This window comes from Ceratotherium simum, chromosome 29 (genome assembly GCF_057802395.1).
Source record: "Ceratotherium simum simum isolate JZ-2026a chromosome 29, ASM5780239v1, whole genome shotgun sequence".
NCBI lineage: Eukaryota > Metazoa > Chordata > Mammalia > Perissodactyla > Rhinocerotidae > Ceratotherium > Ceratotherium simum.
Genome location: NC_141928.1, coordinates 6,332,015 through 6,354,082, shown reverse-complemented (window position 1 = coordinate 6,354,082; position 22,068 = coordinate 6,332,015). Strand labels below are relative to the sequence as shown.

Below are 22,068 nucleotides of genomic sequence, written 5' to 3'. Positions count from 1 at the left end.
CACATTTGTTAATTTTAGCTCTTGACTTAGTTCCAGTAAGACTTAGGCAGGAACACAAACCATCACCTGCTATAGTAACAGTCCTCTTTTGGAAACAACAATAGTTACTGTTTATTGAGCACCTTCCATACATTATTTCTAATCTTCATAACCCTGTGAGATAGCTTCTCATGAGAAAATTGAGTCTCTCAAAGGTGAAGTCACTTGCCCAAGCCGCCCCAGTGAATGGCAGATCTGAGATTCAGAAGTAGGCTGTGTGAGGTCATAGCTCATTCAGCTTCCGCTGTATTGCCTCCCCCTCTAACCTGGTTTGCCCAGTGCAGGGTCACCAGGCCTTTGTGACGCTTGACCAATGAGTAGGGCTCTCTCACTGAAAACTTAAGAGACTTAAAGAGATGCATATGTGTCCTTACACAGTGGCAAAAAGGAGTATGATTGATGTGATACTCTAAGTTGCATTCTTCTTCAGTTGGACACACACTGGACCCACAGAGCTAGAGAATCTGGCAGTCTCTCACTGGACAGTGTTTGCAGAATCAGAGGAAGTGGGCTTTGTTAGCTTGTGCATATGAAGTAGCATGCACATACCTCAAGATCTTTGCTCTTCCCCACCTAAAGTTATTGGCTGGGCTGGAAGCAGTGAAGAGGTCTCTCAGTTCTGGGATCATCTGGTCCAGGGGGTCCCAAACCAGGCCCCATGTCAGATTTATCTGTCTCCCCTCCACCCCCACCTCCATCATGCTGCTGCCAGGTGGAGCTTCCACATCCTGCATCCTGCATCCTGCATCCTTTGTCCTGCCTCCTTCCCTTGACCCACTTCTGTGGTGGGCCCCTGCCTCCTCTCACTTTTTGAACAGGATTGAACTCTAGACTTTACAAAAATTCAGCCTTTATACTAAAATCTTTAGAGAAGAGTCCTCTTGTGGTAACTTGTTCTAGGGTTATACATTTCTTAAATTAAAAAATTGCTTGCAAATGAATAAATTTTAGAAATATCCATTCCTGTTTGTCCTATTCCCAGTGAAAATAAGAAGTAACTCTTCCCTCTTCCAAAATGGTGGGTTTCAAACTTAAGTACGCACACAGACCATCTGGGGAACTTGTTAAGATACAGCCCATTCCACATATTCTGATTCTGAAGGTCTAGAATGGAGACCAAGGGTCTGCATTTTAAGCAAGCACTGTGGGCAATTCAAAATAGGTTGTCCATGGACCATACTTTTAGAAACTCACCTTTAATCTAATTAAGGACCTTTCTTCTTTCTTAATATTCTTAACATATTGAAAAATATTCTTAAATAATTCTAATTCCCTGAATGATTTTCTTTTAAGACATATTTTTCCAACAGTTAATGATTTTTGTTTCATCCTCTGGCTTTGCTCATATTATCTACCTTTCACTTACATTGCAAATTATGTGCCATTTTGGAAAGTTCAGGGACTTGGGACCTTACTGCTTCCTAGCTGTGTGAACTTGGACAGAATACTTACTCTCCCCCTTCCGCTTCCCCTCCTCCTCCTCAGTTTCCTTACCTGTAAAATGGAATTAAACTTCACAAAATTCATAGGATTGTTTTGAGGCTCGTGCTGGGCACATCTTAGGCTCACATTAAAAGTCTATTCTTGGGGCCGGCCCCGTGGCGTAGCGGTTAAGTGTGCGTGCTCTGCTGCTAGCGTCCCGGGTCACGCTAGCGTCCCGGGTTCGGATCCGGGGCGTGCACCGACGCACCGCTTGTCAGGCCATGCTGTGGCGGCGTCCCACGTAAAGTGGAGGAAGATGGGCACGGATGTTAGCTCAGGGCCAGTCTTCCTCAGCAAAAAGAGGAGGATTGGCATGGATGTTAGCTCAGGGCTGATCTTCCTCACACACACACACACACACACACACACACACAAAAGTCTATTCCTTTTCCAAACTGAATGCAGCATAACAAATTCGTTCACAGTCTTTTTCATTCTTTTGTCTTTTTTTTTCTTTCTTTCTTTCTTTCTTTTTTTTTTTTAAACTTAATGCCTTTGAGGTTTAAAGTTGCTTAGAGGGAATCCTTCATGGGCCTTTCATTCTAGTAAGAAGATTGAGGCTTTATTTGCTCGTAATAGAATACTTTTTGTATCTTGCAAGTGAGTTTCAAAAGCATCAAAAGCTGAATCTGGAAAGAATAGTCCAGGTTTGATATGGTCGTGTACAATTTGACGATGTTTTCAATATTCATTGCTGCTAATTCACAGTATTTTGCCAGACCTGTTGATGCATGGTTTTATAACCACAATTTAAAAGATTGGGACACAGTTATAAGCATTACTCATTTTAAGAGGATAAGGTCATTTTAGACCCAAGAGGAGAATATTAGTAATAGTCATTAGCTTTTTAAAATAAATTTATGTTCCCATATAAAGTACTTCACATGCAAAACAAGTGTCTGGGTCTGTATTAACTGATAGTATCCATATCTATCTAACCATAGAGGGATATGGTTAGAATTGCAAAAATGCCTATTAATGTGTAATTCTTGGCATTAAGCTGCCAGTTTGAATATAGCCCTTTAAATCTCAAATTCTGTATAATGACACACTTTCTTGTAGTCTAGTCCAAAGCCCTTGAACTTTCCAAAATGGCACCAAAATAGTGTATTTTTCAGCTTGTTTGTACTACTGGTGGAACCCTTTTGAATTTTAATTTTGGCTTTACACTTGGAAGTTGAAGGGTTCAAGATAACACTAAACAAGTCAGCAATCATTACCTGCAGGCTCTCTAGACTGACTTGACAGTGTCTCCTGGAATCTAGATGGCATCCACAGTCGCTGCAGTTGTCACCTGGTGGCCCTGTAGCTCTGTCTCCAGGTGATGGGAACTCCGTCCTTCCCTGACAGTGCCTTCTTAGGTGCTCGTGCGGCCTGGCCTGATGCTGCAGCACTGACCGCAGGTCTGCTCAGTTGCAGTTGAAACACATCTTGTACATTGATTAGAATTTGGCAAGACACTTCTGAAAAGTTAATGGCGCCCTGGCTGAGAACCTCTGTGATACACACTAGTTGCATCCAGTCCAATTTTGAATTTTTATGTGCTATTTTTGGCAGACCTAAATGAAATCTTGTTACTTAGCCATTCCTGGTGTACTGAAGATACCCAGGTTTTTGTCGTTACAGGATGGGCTGGAAAGTATAACAGATGAGTCAGTCCAGCTTTGCTTCTGGGGCTGATCACAGTAGGCAGGTTCTCTTAACCAAGGCTTCCTCGGAAACATATGACAACCTTAGTTCTTTAACCAAAGATATGGATATCCAAAGCTTTCATCTACTTGGAATTTATTCTTGGTAATCCATTGGTCAGGAGCCTGATCCTTGGATCCAGGTGTACTTGGGCTGAGTCCAGCTCTGCCTGTTTGCAGCTGTAGGACCTTTGGCAAGGTGCTTGACTTCTCTGAGCTTAAGGTTTTTACCTGAAGAATCGGGGATAATAATTCTATTTTCGTCACAGAATCGTTGTGCAAATGCAGTGGAGTAATGGACAGGCCATGCTTCTCAAAAGAGTCTGGCACACAGTGAGATCTCAGTGCATGTTAGCTCTTATTACTTGTGTGCTCTAAGACATGGACTAACCATTTTTCTCCCTGTTGCAGTTGTTATCTGACGTTATTTATTAAATACATTCCTTTTCCTATTGTTATTGAAATTTATCTGATTTTTATTAAATTACTTGGTAGGATTGGGTTCCCTATTGTTTCCCACTGATTAGATTTCTGGTTTCGTGCCAAGAAACACATTATAGTGATTATTGTTATTTTATAATACATTATGATATTGTCTGTTATCAGGCCTAACCAGAGTTGTAGGAAGATTTCAGCCCAGCACAGCAATGAAATGGATTTTAAATAATGGTACCCCATGGCACTCAGCAAACAAGGAATAAAGTTCTCTGTTGAAGAAAATGAGGCAAAGGAGGGATGCAGGCCCTGCCTCTAATGTGTTCTCATCGTGGAGACTGAATTCCCTTTACACAGAATCAGAAATTATGTTTGAGTTTGAACTTGCACATCCCTTGTTTCCAGCTGTCTCCTAGTCTGGATGTATGATTTGACAGATGTGTTGCATACTTGTGTAGTTGTCGTGTGGGTTCGGCTCTCTGATTATTCATTGCTTAGACGACCGTTGAGTTAGCCTTAATCACAGTCAACTCACTGAATGTAGATGAGATCAGTGTTGGTAATTCCAGAGGAATCTGCATCTTTCACCAGCACTCTCGGGACGTGGGGTTTGCTAGGGCACCGCGCGCAGCGGAACTCGGCCTTGAGCGGTGCAGGCTGGGGGCATCTCATGCCGCCGAGATGCACAGGTTTCTCAAGTGGTGCTGAGCAGGCCTGCGCCCTGCGACATCCGGAGTAGCCGGTGACTTTCTTGGCGTGTTAGGACCCACTTCCCAATTCTGGAAGCGCTAAATACCGCGCTTAAAATTAATCCCCCTGTTGATCTAGAAATTGGCCCCGGATTGGTTCTGGACCGCGGTAATGGTCTAGGGCCGGGCTGGGCCTTGCGATCGCCGGGATCCTCTGCGTCCCGGCGCGGCGCCGAGGGGGTTAAGGCGGCTGAGGCGGCGGGGGCGGGCCTCGCGGGCCGGGCTCCGGCCCTTTGTTAACAGGCGCGTCCGGAGCGGGACCGAGACGCGGCCGCGGCGATGGGCGGGCGCGCGGGGCGGCGGTGAGGCGGCATGGCGGGGCCGCGGGGGCCCGGGGGGGCGCGCGGGGCCAGCGGGCCGAGCCGGGCCTGAGCCGGGCCGCGGAGCGAGCCGGGGGGCGCCGGCCCCCACGCGCCGGCACGCCAAGATGTTGGAGATCTGCTTGAAGTTGGTGGGCTGCAAATCCAAAAAGGGGCTCTCTTCGTCCTCCAGCTGTTACCTGGAAGGTAAGCGCCGGGCCGGCGCCCGAGGGGCTCGAGGTGGCCGCAGGTCACCGGCCGGGCCTTCCTAGGCCTTGCCCGCGCGCGGGCGCCCTCCTCTCCCTCCCTCTCCCTTTCTCTCCCTCTCCCTCTCCCTCTCTCTCCCTCTCGCTCGCTCTCTCTCCCTCTTTCTCTTTCTCTCCTTTCTTTTTCTCTCGACCGCCCCGGGGCGCTGCCCAGAGCGGGGAGGGTGCGGGCTGCGGCCCCTGCGCACTAACCCCGGGAGAGCCCACGTCGGGATGGCGCTGTCGCGGGGCCCCAGCTGCGGGGCTCTACCCGAGCAAGTCTGAGAAAGCGAACTCTACAGGCCTGAATGGCCTTGGGAGCCCACATCGTGGCATTTCCACCGTTAATTGGGGATTATGTGTCAAAAAGGTCGACCCGTGTTTTTGTGAAACATATGATTTTCATTAAGTATCGTGTACAAAGGGAACACAGCTCTACCATTTATGGATACAGAATTTCAAGTGATCTTTCTACTTCCCCAACCCCCCCCAACCCAGTCTTATCTACAGACCACGAAGAGGTTTTAGGAATTCTCTTTCTTTGGGGCGGAGAAAAGAGAAATTACACCCGATTTTAAGAAGTCATTTTGAATGACTCCAGAGTCCTTGGGGAGGGGGGCCCTCGTGTTAGGTTCCTTCCATAAAGTCTCAGAGCCAGCAGCATTTCACTTTGCCTTCTTTCCATTCTACCTTCCTTTTCTTCTCTAATCCCATTTGTTTATTTATTTTTCCTCTCCTGTTATTTGTCTTTCATTTTCTGTTCTAGTAAGGTAACAGCTGAAAAAAGCGAATTGAGGATGATGAGTGGTTGTCATTTTGTAGCTTCAAGATGGATCTGAAATTGATCTGATTTGGGGACTAGTCATCCCAGACTATTGCTTTCAGCAGAAAGGCTAATTGTACTTCAGAGATGTGATCCTGCTTGCATTTCTCTGTCATTTACATTTAAGACTTGAAATAGGAATAGAAACGTAAAACTCATTTTAGAACTAGTAGGATTTCTGCTGTAGTGCCATGAAGTTGTAGTGGTTTTTTTGTTTGTTTATTTGTTTTTTGGTGAGGAAGATTGGCCCTGAGCTAACATCTGTGCCAGTCCTGCTCTACTTTGTATGTGGGATGCCGCCACAGCGTGGCTTGATGAGCCGTGGGGAGGTCCACCCTGGAATCCGGCTCGCCAACCCTGGGCCCCCGAAACAGAGTGGGCGAACCTAACCACTATGCCACCGGGCTGGCCCCAAGTTGTAGTGTTTTTAAAGTGAAGGAGAAGGAAACAGATGCCTCTCATTAATTGTCTAACCTGTTTTTCTTTTCTTTCCAACTTTTTGACTTGAAGGCCTGCCTGGAGTCACATGTGCAGCCCACACCATAAAGACCAGTGAGTGGTATAGGTGAAACCTCTTTGTCCTTCTTGCCACAAGGTGTGCCCATCGGTCCCCTTCCCTCTCTGGGATTTCGGGCCTTGGAGGAGGCTCATCCAGATGGAGTGGCTCACAAAATCTAGCATTTGTGGGGAGGAGATGCTTTTTTTGTCTCTACAAGTTGGCATCTGAGCAGCCAAAATCTTCAGTTAGTATGTCGCTTATTTTCCAAGTTGCTCAAAATTCCGAAAACATTCTCATTTACATCTGTAACGAGTTAGTGTTAGGCATTATCATCTCCATTTCGCAGATGGATGCCTGAGGCAGAGTGGATGAATGGACTTTTTGTAACTGCAGAGCTAGAGGAAAGTTTAGGTCACAGTGAGGCTATGACATTGTTTTGTTTTCCTGGGGGATAAATGAGAGATTTAGTGTGTACCTGGCTGCTTTAATTATTGTTTTTTGAGAAAAAAATCTCAAGTGTCTTATTCCAGTACATGAGACTGCTTTGGGTTAAGACTTCATCTAGGAAGGTATCACTCTAGGATTTCTTTCTTGTTACTGAGTTTTCCTTATTTCATTGTTTTTTTAATTGGAGAAAGTAAATGGAATTATTGTTTTGTAGTTGAGAGAATTTAACACACTTCAGTGATCGTTTCTTAAAGACTGGACATGCTGTTAGTCTCTTGGGAAACACAGTTGCCAACATCTGGATAGGTAATCCAGCCTTTCCGTTGTTACTGACCTCCTAAATCAATCAGTCAGTGTTTATTGACACCCACTCGGAGCCCTGGTATCCCAGGAAGAGGAGAATATGGTCAAGTTTTCCATTCTATCAAAGAAGGTTCAGCCATAAATGCCACTTGATCGTGCATCTACTTGCTACGTGGGCCTAGCTGTCAAAGCAACAATCATTAAATGCTTACTGTGTGCCAGGCACTGTCAGCATTCTATATGATTTAATTTGCTTATTTCTCATGATGGCCCTGTGGTTATTTCCATTTTATAGATGAGGAAAGTGAGGCACCAGAAGGTTGGAAAACTTGTCTAAGGTCACAGGGCTAGCAAGTGGTGGTGCTGGCCTTGGAATCTGTGCTGTCTGGCTCCAGAGAGCCCAGTTTTAGCCCCTCTGTGCTTTACTGCCCGTGACTGGTGATCTCCTTTGGAACTCGCTGTGGATGTTAAAATGGTATCTTCGGAAAAACCCTAATGCCTGAAATAAGGATATTCTTTCTGTCTCTTCTAGAAACCTAATACTCATAAAAATGATGACCTTTAACAGTAGAATTAAAAATTTGTAAGTATATATTAAAATAGCTGTACATGGTAAAAAAAATTCTAAAAGAGTATTTAGTGAAAAGTAATTCTGTCTCTTATCCAGGTTCCCTACCCTGAAAGTAATCACTCAGAAGCTTCTTGTGTGTGCTTCTAGAAGTATTTTATGCATATATAAGCATTTATTGCATTTGAATTTTGTGCTCCAACTTTGTGAAAATGTATGTTTATAGCAGTATCTATTCACCATGGCCACATTGAGCTTTACAATCTTCAGTCTACTTCAAACACTGAATTTTCTGATTTATTTTTTCCCCGTAGAGATGAGAAAGCAAACGTGAACATTAGCCATTTGAATTCATTTTTTCCCAGTTTACTTTTGTTTGTCCCTATGTTTATATTTGCATACATTGTACATGAATATTGTCTGTGGACATGTTCTGTACTTTGGAATCAAAAACTAAGATCTGTGAAGTGAACTCTTCTTGAACTTTCAAAATTTATTTTAAGGGCCTGCTTTTAAACGCTTCTTTCCAGCAGTTAAGTTTCTGGCAGATGCTTTATGTGGTGCCAGCCACACAGATACACTTTTAGAACTTCTGCTTCAGAGAAGCTTATGCTGTCATTCTAAATACTCCCTCCTGAGGTCATCAAATACTTCCCTTGTTTAGTAACAAAGAAAATTTGAGGCTCTTTCTGTAACCTAATAGAAAGCCAGTCAGTCCTCTTCATTTGAGGTTACGTTAAAATGTTGAGCATTTATGATGTGACAGGCCTTGGCACTAAGCACTTCATAGACATCCTCGCTTAATTCTCATTCCAATGCTGTGAGGTTTCTGGAGAAGAGGAGGTAGAAAGACCTCAGTTCACTTTGGTTGGAAATACTTTCGAATTTTGAGTCAGGAGATCCTAGCTTTTGTCTGACCTCTCTCAGCTTTTCTGTTTCCTTACCTCTGAGACAGAGAGAACAAACATCCTCTGTTCAGCCCACCTTAGAGGATCATTTTGAGGATCTAAGAGATGATTCAAGTGAAAGTTTTGAAACCAACGAAGTGCTAAATATATGTATTTATACTGACATGAGGTTCCTTTGAGATGTCCTTAAGTCCAGACGGTTTTCTGGCTAGGGTATTGCTAAGTTCCCATTCTCACGTGAGGCACGCAGCTCCAGAGCCAGCCAGTCTGGACACGGATGCCAGGCATGCTCCCCAGTGATCTTGGGTATGTTGCTCTCTGAGCCTTGGTGTTCCCATTTCTATAATAAGGCTCATAGTAGTCCCTACCTCATGAGTTGGGAGAGTCACATGAGAGATTGCATTTAAGTTGTTTAGCACAGAGCCTGGCACAGAGCAAGATGTTAGCATATGTTAGCTGTTGTTATTTTAAACAAATATTTAGCTGTCTGAAATGGCGTTGCTGCTTTCTCTAATGGCTGAAGTGATGATAGAATTGAGCTGAACCCACCCAATGGTTTTTCTTGTTGTTAACAAAATAATTTGTTTCCAAGTTTGCTTTGATGCATATAGTTATACTTCCTGTCATTGGTTTTAAGTAAAAGTATCTTCCCTTTCTCTGACCCTCTCTTATTCCCATGGTGAATATTTTAAATGTGGAAGAAAAAATCCCATTGGTCCATGGTTGGCATCTTGTTTCTTCTCTCTAGAGACAGTATTTCAAGAGCTCCAAACATGTGAAAACTGAAAATCTCATACTCCTTATTACCTTGTTGTAAAATCGAGTTGCATTTTGCCAGTGTAATCACTGATCTGAAATAACAGGAAAAATTATCAATGGATAGGTTTTTAAAATATATAACAACATTGTACAACATGATGACTATAGTTAATACTGTATTGTATATGTAACAGTTGCTAAGAGAGTAAATCTTAAAAGTTCTTATCACAAGGAAAAGAAATTTAACTGCGTGTGGTGATAGATGTTAACTAAACTAATTGTGGTGATCATTTCTCAATATGTACCTATATCAAATCATTATGTTGTGTACCTTAAACTTACACGATGTTATATGTCAATTATATCTCAATAAAACTGGAAAAAATAAATATATAAAAGAACTAAAGATCAAATGGGACATTGGAAGAATTTAACTTTTCCTTTCTAATGGTCGATCATAATAATAATTAAACACAAAGAAAAATGATTTATAAAATAAATTCCTAGGTTAATGTTTTATGGGGTTTTTTTTTTTTACTTTTTTTTTCTTGTACTCATCACCAGCTTTAACAATTATCAGCTTATAGTCCAGTTGATAGGTCTTCAAGGTTTTCTTGCCTAGTGAAGTTCTAGTTCCAAAGCCATTTGGAAGAATAGCTTGCTAGTTACTGACTTTTGAGAGTCTAACTTTGTCCTCAGATAATAAGAGTTGTTATTCTCTGAAGTTGGTTTTCAAATCCTTCTTTCTTTCTTAACCCACACCGTAGATACTTTATTATACTGTCTGTGTTGGTTGGTGGTGATAAGGAAGACAGACAGACAGGTGAGGGAGACAAAGACACAGGTGGGAATTAGAGAGGAAGAAAGAGGAATGGGAGACAGAGACATAAGGGGGAGATACACACAGAGCCTGGGAGACAAAGACCAAGACTGATTGAGACAGGCAAGGGAAAACAAAGAAGAGAGGGAAGGAAGACAGAGGAGGGGCAGGGGCAGAGGAGGATGGTGGGAGGGGTGGGGGAGAAAGAAAGGGAGCAAGATAGTGAGAGAGAAAGGCCAGAGACTGACTGACAGGTGGATGGAGGACTGGCCGAGAGGCAGATGAGGCACCTCCCTCTGCTTCCGTTTCCTCCCCTCTTGAATGCAGTAATAACAGAGTCCACCTGACAGGGTTGTGGAGGTTTAGTGCAGGTAAAGTGCTTTGCACGGTGCTGGCACTCAGAAGGGCTCTGTAAGTGTTAGCTATTATTCTCTCACATTCAGTTGCATAAACTTTAACCTCGTTACTCTTAAATTCTCTTTAGAAACCTAATCCTTATCAGTCTTACCAGTCCTCAAATTTTGCTAAAGGCATTGTACATTGAATATATTAAAATTGAATTTAAAGGCGGGCCATGAATAGAATTAGCCACTGCTTTTTGGAGCCAAAATACCTTTTTTTTGGTCACATTCAATTACTCAGCTTAGCAATAGAGATAATAATGGCTAACGAGACGTTCTGGCGAAATTGCCTGCCATTGGGTAGCCCCTTTACCTCAGTGGCTCATGTCTAAACTGACCCAGGAGTCTTGATGATGCTGTAAAGGAGAACAGGAAATGTGAAATGAGTGCTCTCAAACCATCCCAGACCTGGCCGGCAGGGGGGAGGCTTTCAGCCTGCTGCAGCTGGCCCATGACAGGATACAGGTGGCTTTATGGTTAGCAGGCGCACTGTGGACAGAGAATCAGAGCCAGTGCAGGGATTCGTGGAACAGACAAAATGTGTGTGGAGGCCCTGGGGGCTCTCACCGGGCTGTCTGCCTGTTAGGAAACTGTAACAAATCCTGTTTCTTTTGAAAGCACAGAGAAGTGTACTTTTATGTTACACCTTGTTTTAGGATCTTGGCCATGGTTTACATTCCATTAAAAAAATTATTGCATTTCCTAGATCTTTAAAAAGTTTTCCCGGTCAAGTTACATTTGCTTTTCGTCTTTACTCTGTCATTTCTGCTATTCTTATTGCAGGTTAACAGATAATTAGGGTGCAGGCTTCAGTTGTGACTTAATATTTTACTGTGTTGCTCAAGACCAACAAGTGCAGGGTGTCCTACATACGAGTTCGTTTTGGTAAACACGGAGCAGTGCTGTGTGTCCTGCACTGCACTACACAGGAGTCGGCATTGCTGAGGCTTCTGCGATAAGAACTCTTGGTCTCTGCCCCAAAGGAGTTGACGTTATTGTGGTGATGACAGTAAAAGGAGTAATTGCCCTGTAGTGCAGTGCCCTGGTGCCAGGTCCCACACCTGGCATTCCTGCAAAAATTCTCTGCATGCAGTGTGCGTTGAGCCCGCCTGGCAGCCCGCCTAGGTCATTACCATTGTTGCTCTGTTGTGCACTTGAGAAACTGAGGCTCAGAAATTAGTGTGCGTTGAGCCCGCCTGGCAGCCCGCCTAGGTCATTACCATTGTTGCTCTGTTGTGCACTTGAGAAACTGAGGCTCAGAAATTAGTGTGCGTTGAGCCTGCCTGGCAGCCCGCCTAGGTCGTTACCATTGTTGCTCTGTTGTGCACTTGAGAAACTGAGGCTCGGAAATTAGTGTCTTCAAGATGTGGCAGGCTGAGATTTGAACAGACTTGTCCACACCAGAGCCCAAGCTTATTGTACTGCAAGGGACGTGAGAACAGATTCCTTCCCGTGTGTCACAGGGTGGCTGTGGAAACAGACTCCAAGCACCCAGATGGGGTGAAGGGGAAGTAGCCAGTTGGGGTTGAGGCGGTAGGGAGGAGGAAGGACCAGCCCGAGGTTTACTATAGTAGTGGAGTCAGGAGGATGAGGAGTAGGCTGGGAGGGCACTCCAGGGAGAGCATATGGCACTTGTCAAGTGCACACAGGTGAGGCAGCAGTAGGGTTTTGTCTGGGGGAAACTGCAAGGAATTTGGGGAGTCTGGAATGAAAAGCAGGGGTCCTGGGAGAAGATGGTCCCAGACCAGACTGAGGGGCCTCCTCATGTGCCCTCTTCAGGAGCCCAGAATTCTCCTATAGTGGTAGTAGTAATAACAACCCAACCAGTTTTTGAGGGCCTGTTACATGCTAAGAGCAGTGTCTTCCATTCGAACTGCCAACTACTCTGCAAGGCGCGTGGTAACTCTGTTCCTTATATTGCCACAGATGACACTTGCTGGTAAATGGTGACTGACCATTGACTGGCAGGGCTGCCTCCCCAGCGTTCTCTTCTGCCTCTCCACCAGCAGCCATCTGCATGGGGTTTTAACGGGAGAGTGACTTGGTCAGATTTGCGTTTCAGAAAGACCCCTTTGGTGGCAGTGTGGAGGTGGAACGAAGGGGGTAGGGTCAAAGAGGGAAACCAGTCAAGGGTCTGGTAGGTCGTGGAAAGGACAGGACTGACCAGAGGGGTGGAAGAGGAAAAGTGGCCAGAATGTGGGTTTGAACTTACTGGGGTGAGAGGGAGAGGGGGTATGAATGACAGGTGGTCAGAGTGGTTCCAAAGTGGTAGGGTCCCATTTTATGTGGGTCTTTGTACTCTGTTACCAGTTATTGTAGATATCTTTGGCAGTAGATTCTTAGAAGGTGATACAAAATTCCTTTTCTTTTTTTGCTTTTTGGTGGAGGGAGGGGGACAGGGACTGTGTATCTTCAGAAAGGTTATATTTGGACCGCTGATAGGAACAGGGGTTAGGATGGAGAATTCTGTTGTCAAAAACTGACTGGCTAGAAACATTTTAATGTAAAAAGATTCCCAGGGAAATATTTAAACCTTGGGCTAATTTAAATAACTTTATTTTTTAACCTTTTGTTTTTTAAAGGAGGTTTCTCTAGAAACCTGTTTAATTTATTGCCTATAATGCTCATAAGTGGGAAGTAATAAAACTTTTATTCATTTATTCAATAAGAAAATCTCATAATTTGGATTTCTCACTAATTTATAGCAGCTTCCTTTCTAGGCCTCTCTCCCTGCCGGATTACTGGGGTGCTTCTAACCCTAATCCATAGTGCAGGAGTTGTTGACCTGGAAGGCCTTTGGGGTGTGGGATAGAATTCAGGGCTCCACATCCTTGGATGGGAAGATATTAAAACTTTATTTCACTACTCTGATGGAAAGTTAGTATGTCATTTTTTTAAGGATGTAGGTAACAAATCACAGTAATATTAGCAGTACTTGTGACTGTCACCAGTAGAAAGCAGATATTTTCATATCATATAACAGTGTGATTATTACCTATCACTGCTTTGAAATGACAGTAGTTACCGCTGTATCTTGTTATTTAATGTATTAATAAAGAAGCTCTGTATCACAAATTAATTTTTTTTATTATTATTATTTATTTTTGCTGAGGAAGATTAGCCCTGAGCTAACATCTGTGCCAGTCTTCCTGTACTTTATATGTGGGTTGCCGCTACAGCATGGCTGACGAGTGGTGTAGGTCTGTGCCCAGGATCTGAACCCACAAACCCAGGGCCACCGAAGCGGAACACGCTGAACTTAACCACTGTGCCACTGGGTCGGCCCCACAAGTTAATTTTTAAAAAGATTTTGAGGACTATTTCAATACGGTTGTTTTCCTTTGCAGTTCTCCATACTTATTTTATGTATCTCAGACTTTATTCTGAGAAGGAATCCCTAGGCTCCACCAGAGGGTCTGAAGCACAGCACAGAGGAAGACCCCTCAGTAGCGGCCTTGGTGTGTCAGGCTAGCCTTGGATCCCTGTGTTAGTGCTGCTTCCCTTGCTGGCATGGTCTTGTTCAGGGTCCACTTCCTTCCTAACCCCAGTGAGCTCACCCCCTCACAGCCCCTGGCCCTCAGTGTCTGTGTCCTTATAAATCAGTCTGCAGGACAGCACTTGTCTTCTCGTAGACTTGTGCTTTGAGGCCGTGTGAATTTTCATTCACTGTGTTTCTCCCACGAGGAACAGAGGCCGTGTGATGACTCCTTGCAGCGTTACCCACCAGCTGATGCAGTGTTTTGGGGTGTTGGGAAAATGTTGTTCAGAGTGTAAAGTTAATGCCAAGGCTGTATTTAGCTAAACTTGTTTTTAAAATAATTTTAACTGCTCCAGGTGAGGGTGTAAATTACAAAATAAAGGACCGTGTAGAATATAGATAAAATGACTTTCATCAAGTTCATATTGTGGGAAATAATACTTTTCCTCTAAGCTCATATTATAAAAAGTTGTTTGAGACTCTTATAAACTGACTTGAGAATAGTCTGAGCATGATCTCATCAGTTGGAACAGAGTATGAAATAAAACACGAAGCCTTCCCTCTTTTCTGAAGGATCTGTTTTATAGATTTTTAAATTACAGAAATTCCTTGAACTAGAGGATAATAGTGAAGGGCCCACAAAGGAAATAAGAATAAAGCAACAAAGGTTTAAATAATTGAATGTGAGCAGAAGTAAAGGGAACGCTTCTTGCATCTGACTCGCCCTGCCCTCGCGCCCCTCCCCCGCACTGCGCTGTCTCTGTGCTGCGGAGCTGGCGCTCTGCACTCCGGAGGGAACCGTGACCCCGGGCACGAGCACCAACAGGAATGTGGGAAGCTTCCCAGGGATGTTTTTCCTGGAGGTGAAGGCGCCCCTCCCCTCAGGACTGTGGAGTAGCTGGCTGCTGGAGTTCACGAGCGCTTTCCCTCTTCCTGCTTGCCGGTGGCGGGTTGGCAGCGGCAGCCCCTGGGAGTCTAGACCAGATATGCCATATCGGAGAATCTTCTGTAAACATTTTTGATCAGTGACTCGAAACTGTAAGACAGGATTATTTTTGTATAAAACGATCTTTAAACTGTACTTTAAAGACCCAAGCTATTTTCCTAGAAGACTGTCCAAACAAGTCAATCATGCAGAGATCCAGTGAATTTTGTGGCATTGTTCTTACTGAGTTTTGCAACAGTTTGATATTCTCATAGTTGGAGCCATAACTTTTTGGAGGTTTGGAGGCATTTTTTTAGATATCACCATTTTTGGTGCCCAGTTGGCTAATTAATGACTTTTCCTCAGTTTTGTTGGTGAGTGGGAACCTTTTCATTAACAGTAGGGTGAAGAAACAAAAGGTTTTAAATGGAATGAGAGGCACTTTTGAAGGTACAGATCTTAAATATATTTAAAATAGGACTCAGAAAGGATGCTGCAGAAAATGCTCGCTAAAAAAAAATGTAAGAATAATAGCAGATGCTAAAATTTCTTTCCTAAGACTTAACAATAGCCCAAGGGCCATTGGAAGAACAGAGAAGGGAGCTCTTTTGGGCATGTTTTTTGAATGAAGCTTTTGGGCTTCTTTAGGGGTCTGACTTCCTGATGGTGGGACTGACAGAAAGTTCATGTATTAAGCAAGGAAGATTTAAGGACAACTTTCTGCAACTTTGGCCTTGTAAGCTGTGATCATTTTTAAGGTTGACGAGCGTAGTACACTATGAAATGAAGCGAGGAACTTGGCATTTATACGTTGTGAGTCAATTTTGACATCAGCCTGGACTGGGAATTGACTGGGAGGTTTTGGTGTTGGCCTGTGGCTACACTCGAGTGTCTCGATCCAGAGGCATGCATGAGCAATACTTCCCTTTGGGCTTTGGCCATTAATGTGTGGAATGGAGCAAGAACTGGAGAGGAAAATTGAGAGACTGCCTTGGATTTCCTGACGTCCTGTTGAATCAAAAAGTAGTGGGAGGCCCTTTCCTTCCTGACAGAGGCCTCATCCCCTCATATGAAATTCCCAGCATCTGCCTCCATGTTAGGGACAGTCCCTCTTTAACCCATGCTTTACATCGATAGTCATCCCGGGCAAGTATCTGCCTTCTGCCCATTCCAGGTGTTTTCCAGGCCACTTCCCCTGATTATGTAACTTTGATCAAATCCAGATGCTGCAGAATGTTTGATAGAAGAGGTCAAATGGCATTTGAGAAGAAAAGCGTTTCTGTATTCATGACTTTGGTTTAATTTCCTGTGTGGGCCTGGTCTGCCAAAGTTGTATGCTCGTGGCCATGAGGTTGGGACACTAGAGGGAAACGCACAAATACTTTTTCAGGACAACTTGAGGAGATTCCGTCCTCCCCCACTGTACTTTTTCATGTTAGATTATCAATTATATAAGTATCAGCTGACTTCTATTTGTAACAGTTTTTCTATTTTTGTAATTGTCTTCTGATTAGAAAAAAATCCACATTCATTGTGAGAAATATGCCAAAATATAGAAAAGAATAAAGAAAATTTAAAATGTTTGTAATCCGACCACCTTGAGTTAACTACTGTTAGTGGTACTGTTAACACAGCACCCTGAGTTAACTACTATTCACACTTTGGTGTAGTTCCTTCTGGACTTTTTTCAATTTGTATAAAATTGGGAATTGTTATGAGTATGTTCCCAAGCCATTAGATATTTTTACAAAAATATTTTTTTTGTTTTTGTTTTTTTTGGTGAGGAAGATTGGCCCCAAGCTAACATCTGTTGTCAATCTTCCTCTTTTTGCTTGAGGAAGATTGTCGCTGAGCTGGCATCTGTGCCAGTCTTGCTCTATTTTGTATGTGGGACGCCGCTGCAGCATGGCTTGATAAGCAGTGTGTAGGTCCACGCCCAGGATCAGAACCTGCAAACCCCAGGCCACCAAAGCAGAGCACACAAACTTAACCACTACGCCACTGGCCTGGCCGCTACAAAAATATTTTGCATGGCTTTATGAATATATTCTATTTTATGGATGGACCACAAACTAACTTATGTTGATAAATATCTTGTACTTTTCCTTTTCTGTGCAGTTATTTACAAGTCAGTATATACAAATCATTGTGTGGATCTCTTAGGATAAGTCCTAGAGGTAGATTGAAGGATATGGAATTTTTAAAAGGCTTGGTTCATATTTCCAGTTGCCCTCCTAAAATGTTACAGCAATTTCTACACTGACTATTAGCATTGTATCATAGTGCCCATTTCATTGAAGTCTTACTCACGTTGACTGTTCGCCTCAAGAAAATGTATCTGCCGATTTGATGAAGAATTTGTATTTCTTTGATTACTAGAGAGGATTAACATGCTTTCCACATTTAGTGGTAATTTAAATTTTCTGTGAATTGCTTATTCATGGTTTTGGTCCATTTTTCCATAGTGGAGGATTTATCTTTTTCTTTTGATACGCAAGAATTCTTTTCCTTAAGAATCTTTAAAGAATCCTTTGCCTAATAGTTTTACTTAATATAATGACGGTTGAAGCTCTTTTGACTTGCTTCCGCTTAACTGACTTGCTAAATTGACCAGCATGCTCCACTTCCTTCATAAAACATGCCTCCCCAGTGCCCACAGCACACAGGATAGGGCAGCCCCTAGTCCTCTGTCGTTGCCGCACACTGCTCCTGGCACCTGAGTCATGGCCACACCAAGAGTCAGTTTTGTTTCTTTCCACATCTCTTTATTTCAGATATACTTGTTGTTTTAATTACTTGGATTTCACTGATTTCATATTAACCAAGTGTGAAAAGATAATTGTTTCTATGAAAATTAAGATAACTGCTTTAGACAGACTCAGTAAAAGCAGGTAACTTTTTAAAAATTGCTACTGGACTAGTGTGAGTGAGACAGCTATAACCAGTGGGAAAGGATTGTACTGGGATTGCATAGCAAGTTCTCCCTTCACCTGCAGGAAATTGGAGCTGGAGGTGAGATGATGCATTATAGATAGGACTTACGGAAGAAGACAACATCCAACTCCAGTCGCATGCCCACACTCTAAAGGACAGTCCTTGGCCCTGTGGTCAAGGCTAGCAAACCAGCGTACATTCGGGTAGGGGATCACATATTTTAATGAAAAAAAATTCCCCGCTTTAACTCGCTTTTTTGGGGTTAACTGATCAATTCCTGATCACGATGGTGCTAAATGTACTTTTAGAGCCAAGGTAAATACTCAGAGAATGGGGCCTAACTCATCACTAAGCCTTTTCCACATTCTAGGAAATGGTAGTGTTACAAGACCCTTGTCTTTGAAATTATCTTTGCCCTAATGATTCATAAGATGAAATTACCAAGCATAGTAATGATGTAATTTGGGATTTACTCTTTTAGAAAAACAATTGTTGAAGGTTTATTTCAGTCAGTTGTACAAAAGCTAGAACCTTCATTATTTTTGTTCTATTGGTTTATTCCAGAGAGATATTTTAAAGAATGTCTGTCTCTGAAAGTTCTCGAGTCGTGTTTCTGGAAGTTCAGCCTGGTCCCTCAGGTGTCTTAGGTGCCACCAGTGTTGTTTTTTTTTTGAAGCGAATACTGCAGAACCAGGCCTGTTCCTGAGATGGGTGTTATTGCCCAAGAGAAGATATTTGAGGGTCCACTAAATCCAAGAAGAGGGAAAATTAAAACAGCATTGTTTTGTTACCATTTGTGTTTGGCTTAAGCATATGGTAGATCCTTCCATTCTTTTCAAATTAGAATGCCCCCTCCTTTTTCTAAGTTTGATTTCTTATTGTAGTTTCCTTAAATGAGTATTTGAATTTCACTCCATAATATCCTACAACTGTTAAGATCTACTTGGAGTAGATTTGCTGGTTTGAAAGAACCCTTGTGCATATTGTCATTTTCACAGAGAAATTCTAGAGAGTTTGAGCAAAGTGCAAGAAAAAAGAAAGACAAGAAACTTTAGGAAAAAGTAATGAACTGTTTGACCCTGCAGTGAATACTAGTTGCACATTCCTAATATAAGAGGTGTTGATTGGTGTTGATTGGTAAAGGGAGGAAAGCTGGAAGGAAGGGTAGGACATTCATATCCTCAGCTTGTGAAGTAAATGGTTGAGAGATACTGCCTCTAGGTGGGAGAACAAGAAATAAAGGTGTAAGTCTGTTCCTGAAAATACAAAGGGCACCGTAGAGGACGGCACAGGAGAGATGGGGCGGGGGAGCAGGAGTTATTGTGAGATCGCTTCTATTTAGGGAGATGGAGGTGATCACCAAAAAACAGCAATCGCCTCTGGGTGTAGGAAGAGTGGGATAGAAAATATCTGTCTTTCGTTATGAGCCCTTCTGTCCTATTTGGTTTTTAAATTATGTGCATGTATTAACTTTGATACATTTAACAATGTTTTTTTTTTTAAATTTTATTTATTTATTTTTTCCCCCAAAGCCCCAGTAGATAGTTGTATGTCATAGCTGCACATCCTTCTAGTTGCTGCATGTGGGACACGGCCCCAGCATGGCCAGAGAAGCGGTGCGTCGGTGCGCACCCGGGATCCGAACCCGGGCAGCCAGCAGCGGAGCGCGCGCACTCAACCGCCAAGCCACGGGGCCGGCCCTTAACAATGTTTTAAAGCGAGAAACTTTCGCTCCATATTATAACGTAAGCAATGGCAAAGACACGAGGATGGATTCTTTCCGTCTCTAACTGAATTCATTTTGAATTAATGAATTTAAAAAGCTTAAACTATTTGAGAATAGTTGTTACCACCTTGGAACGAAAATACTTAGTGTTTTTCACAAGATTTGGGAAAGGAAGAGTCCATTTTTTTTACCACCTTTCTTACTAATACATAGTGTGTACAGATGTTAAGAATTGAAATAAATTAGGGATGAGGAATGTACAATGTTGAGAACACAGACTTTTTTTTGCTCCTGAGAATAAAACTAATTTTTTCCCAATTCTTCCTCCTGTTTGTTTCTTCTGTTTCCCTTTTTCTCTTCCAGAAGCACTGCAGAGGCCAGTAGCATCTGACTTCGAGCCCCAGGGTCTCAGTGAAGCAGCTCGTTGGAACTCCAAGGAAAACCTCCTCGCTGGTCCCAGTGAGAATGACCCCAACCTCTTTGTTGCACTGTATGATTTTGTGGCCAGTGGGGACAACACTCTAAGCATAACTAAAGGTAAAAGGGCTGTGGGCAGCTGCTGGTGGTTGCAAGAGACAGAAATCAGGGGAAACTGGCCTCATTGGCCTCCCCTTTGCTGATTGAAAGAGCTGCTTTAAAGTTTGGAATGTAGAGACATCCAAAAAAATAATATCATCTTTACAGGAGAGTCACTTTTCCTTACGGAGAAGAGTTCCTGTACAGTAGTCCTTAGCAAAAACAGTCCCTATTTCGTACTGAAAGACACCTGGACCAAACTCTGAAAACACTTTTTTTTTTTTTAAGAAAAGGCAGTTTTTTCCCTAAAAAGCTTCCTTATATTAGCATCAGAGCACTTGAGTGAACATAATAGATTTATAAAAACAGGCTATATGTTTATCTGTATATTCAACATGAACAGGAAGCTTTATATATAAACATGTACTCATATACTTATAAATGCATATATTTATGTGGACTTGTTGAAATGAAGGTAGGTATTTAGGAATTTGGAGATTTTTAGTAATAATACAAGAATAAAGGAGAATGAATGAAGCTAGCCTTTAAAGCTGATATGGCTGATTTGATTCTTTTCTTCTAAGGTGAAAAGCTCCGGGTCTTAGGCTACAATCACAATGGGGAATGGTGTGAAGCCCAAACCAAAAATGGCCAAGGGTGGGTCCCAAGCAACTACATCACACCAGTCAACAGTCTGGAGAAACATTCCTGGTACCATGGGCCTGTGTCCCGCAATGCCGCCGAGTACCTGCTGAGCAGCGGAATCAACGGCAGCTTCTTGGTGCGGGAGAGCGAGAGCAGTCCTGGCCAGAGGTCCATCTCGCTGAGATATGAAGGGAGGGTGTACCACTACAGGATCAACACTGCTTCTGATGGCAAGGTACGGGACCCCAGAGAAGGGAACCCAGTCAGGGAGGCTGGTGGGCCAGGGGGCTGGGTTGATAAGTTGTTGCAACAAAGCTCAACCAAGATGTTTGAAGAAGCATTCAAGTAAACAGCAGGCATCTTTCCGTTAGCCTTATGAAAGACCTGTTGAGGACCGATCGTGTGATATAACAAATCCGCAGGCTGGTGTGGTTCTCTAATTGTCTTGCTGGGGTTTTGCTGTTAGCAGTTTCTTAAGATAAGTGGAATATCTGTTGGATTTTGGACATACTTCTTACATTAAAGACTCTTCCCTTTAAAAAATTTCTTACTGTGATAGTAATTCATCCTCAATGAGAAAAATTCAAAGTGAAAGACCACCTTAATAGCACCTTCTCAAAATAAGTCTGGTACATGACCTTCTTCTTATGGATAAAATCATATTTGTGTGTGTGTATAACACAGTTTTTAAACAAAAATGGAATCACGGTTCCCATATACCCATAGATTCCCAGACCCAAATTGTAGTTTTGTAAAGGAGCTGATATATATGGTTTTGTGAGCTTCATATAAATGGTCCTTAAGAGTCCATAAATGAAAGCAAGGAATTAACCTTTATGGAATTCCGACTGTTTGCTGGGGCATTTTCCAATCTTCATCTCATTTAAACCTTACCTTGGTCCTCAGGACAGATATTGCTATAATCTGCATTTTTACATTCAGGAAGTGGAGGCTTAGCAGGATGAAATTTCTTGCCTAAGATCAGATAGTGAGTAATTGATGCAACTAGGCTTGAATCCCACTGTCCGCTCTACTGCACCATGCTGTCATTGAGGGTGTAGGTAGGTGGATTGTTGGGGTGGGTACAGATGGCATATGTATTTTGTTGTAATAGTATGTAATGCATGCACATGGTTTAAAAAAAGAAAAAAATGAATTACAGTGAAGAGTAATTCTGTCTCCTAATTCAGTTCCCCTGCCCAGAGGCAACCACTGCAACCAGTTTCTTCCAGAGTTAACTCGGTGTACATATGTTAATATTTTTAAAGAAACACAAATGATGCATACCTCACACTGCTCTGCATCTTCCTTTTCCCACCTAGTAGTATATTTTGGAGATTGTTTTACAGCAGCGTGTTTAGAGCTGCCTCATTCTTGTG

At 42.9% G+C, this 22,068-nt stretch overlaps 1 protein-coding gene across 2 annotated transcripts in view; it reads left to right on the top strand.

Annotated features, from left to right (window-relative positions):
* ABL1 (ABL proto-oncogene 1, non-receptor tyrosine kinase) overlaps positions 1–22,068 on the top strand; it is a 144,205-nt gene that overhangs the window by 93,288 nt on the left and 28,849 nt on the right. The window contains exons 1-3 of one of the 2 annotated variants that reach the window (XM_004423584.3): positions 4,740–4,899; positions 19,892–20,065; positions 20,629–20,924. In XM_004423584.3, the coding sequence (XP_004423641.1) occupies positions 4,821–4,899; positions 19,892–20,065; positions 20,629–20,924 (549 nt within the window). In that variant the 5' untranslated portion in view covers positions 4,740–4,820. Of the gene's footprint in view, positions 1–4,739; positions 4,900–19,891; positions 20,066–20,628; positions 20,925–22,068 lie in introns of those variants that run through there. The other variant, XM_004423583.3, reaches the window with a different exon arrangement.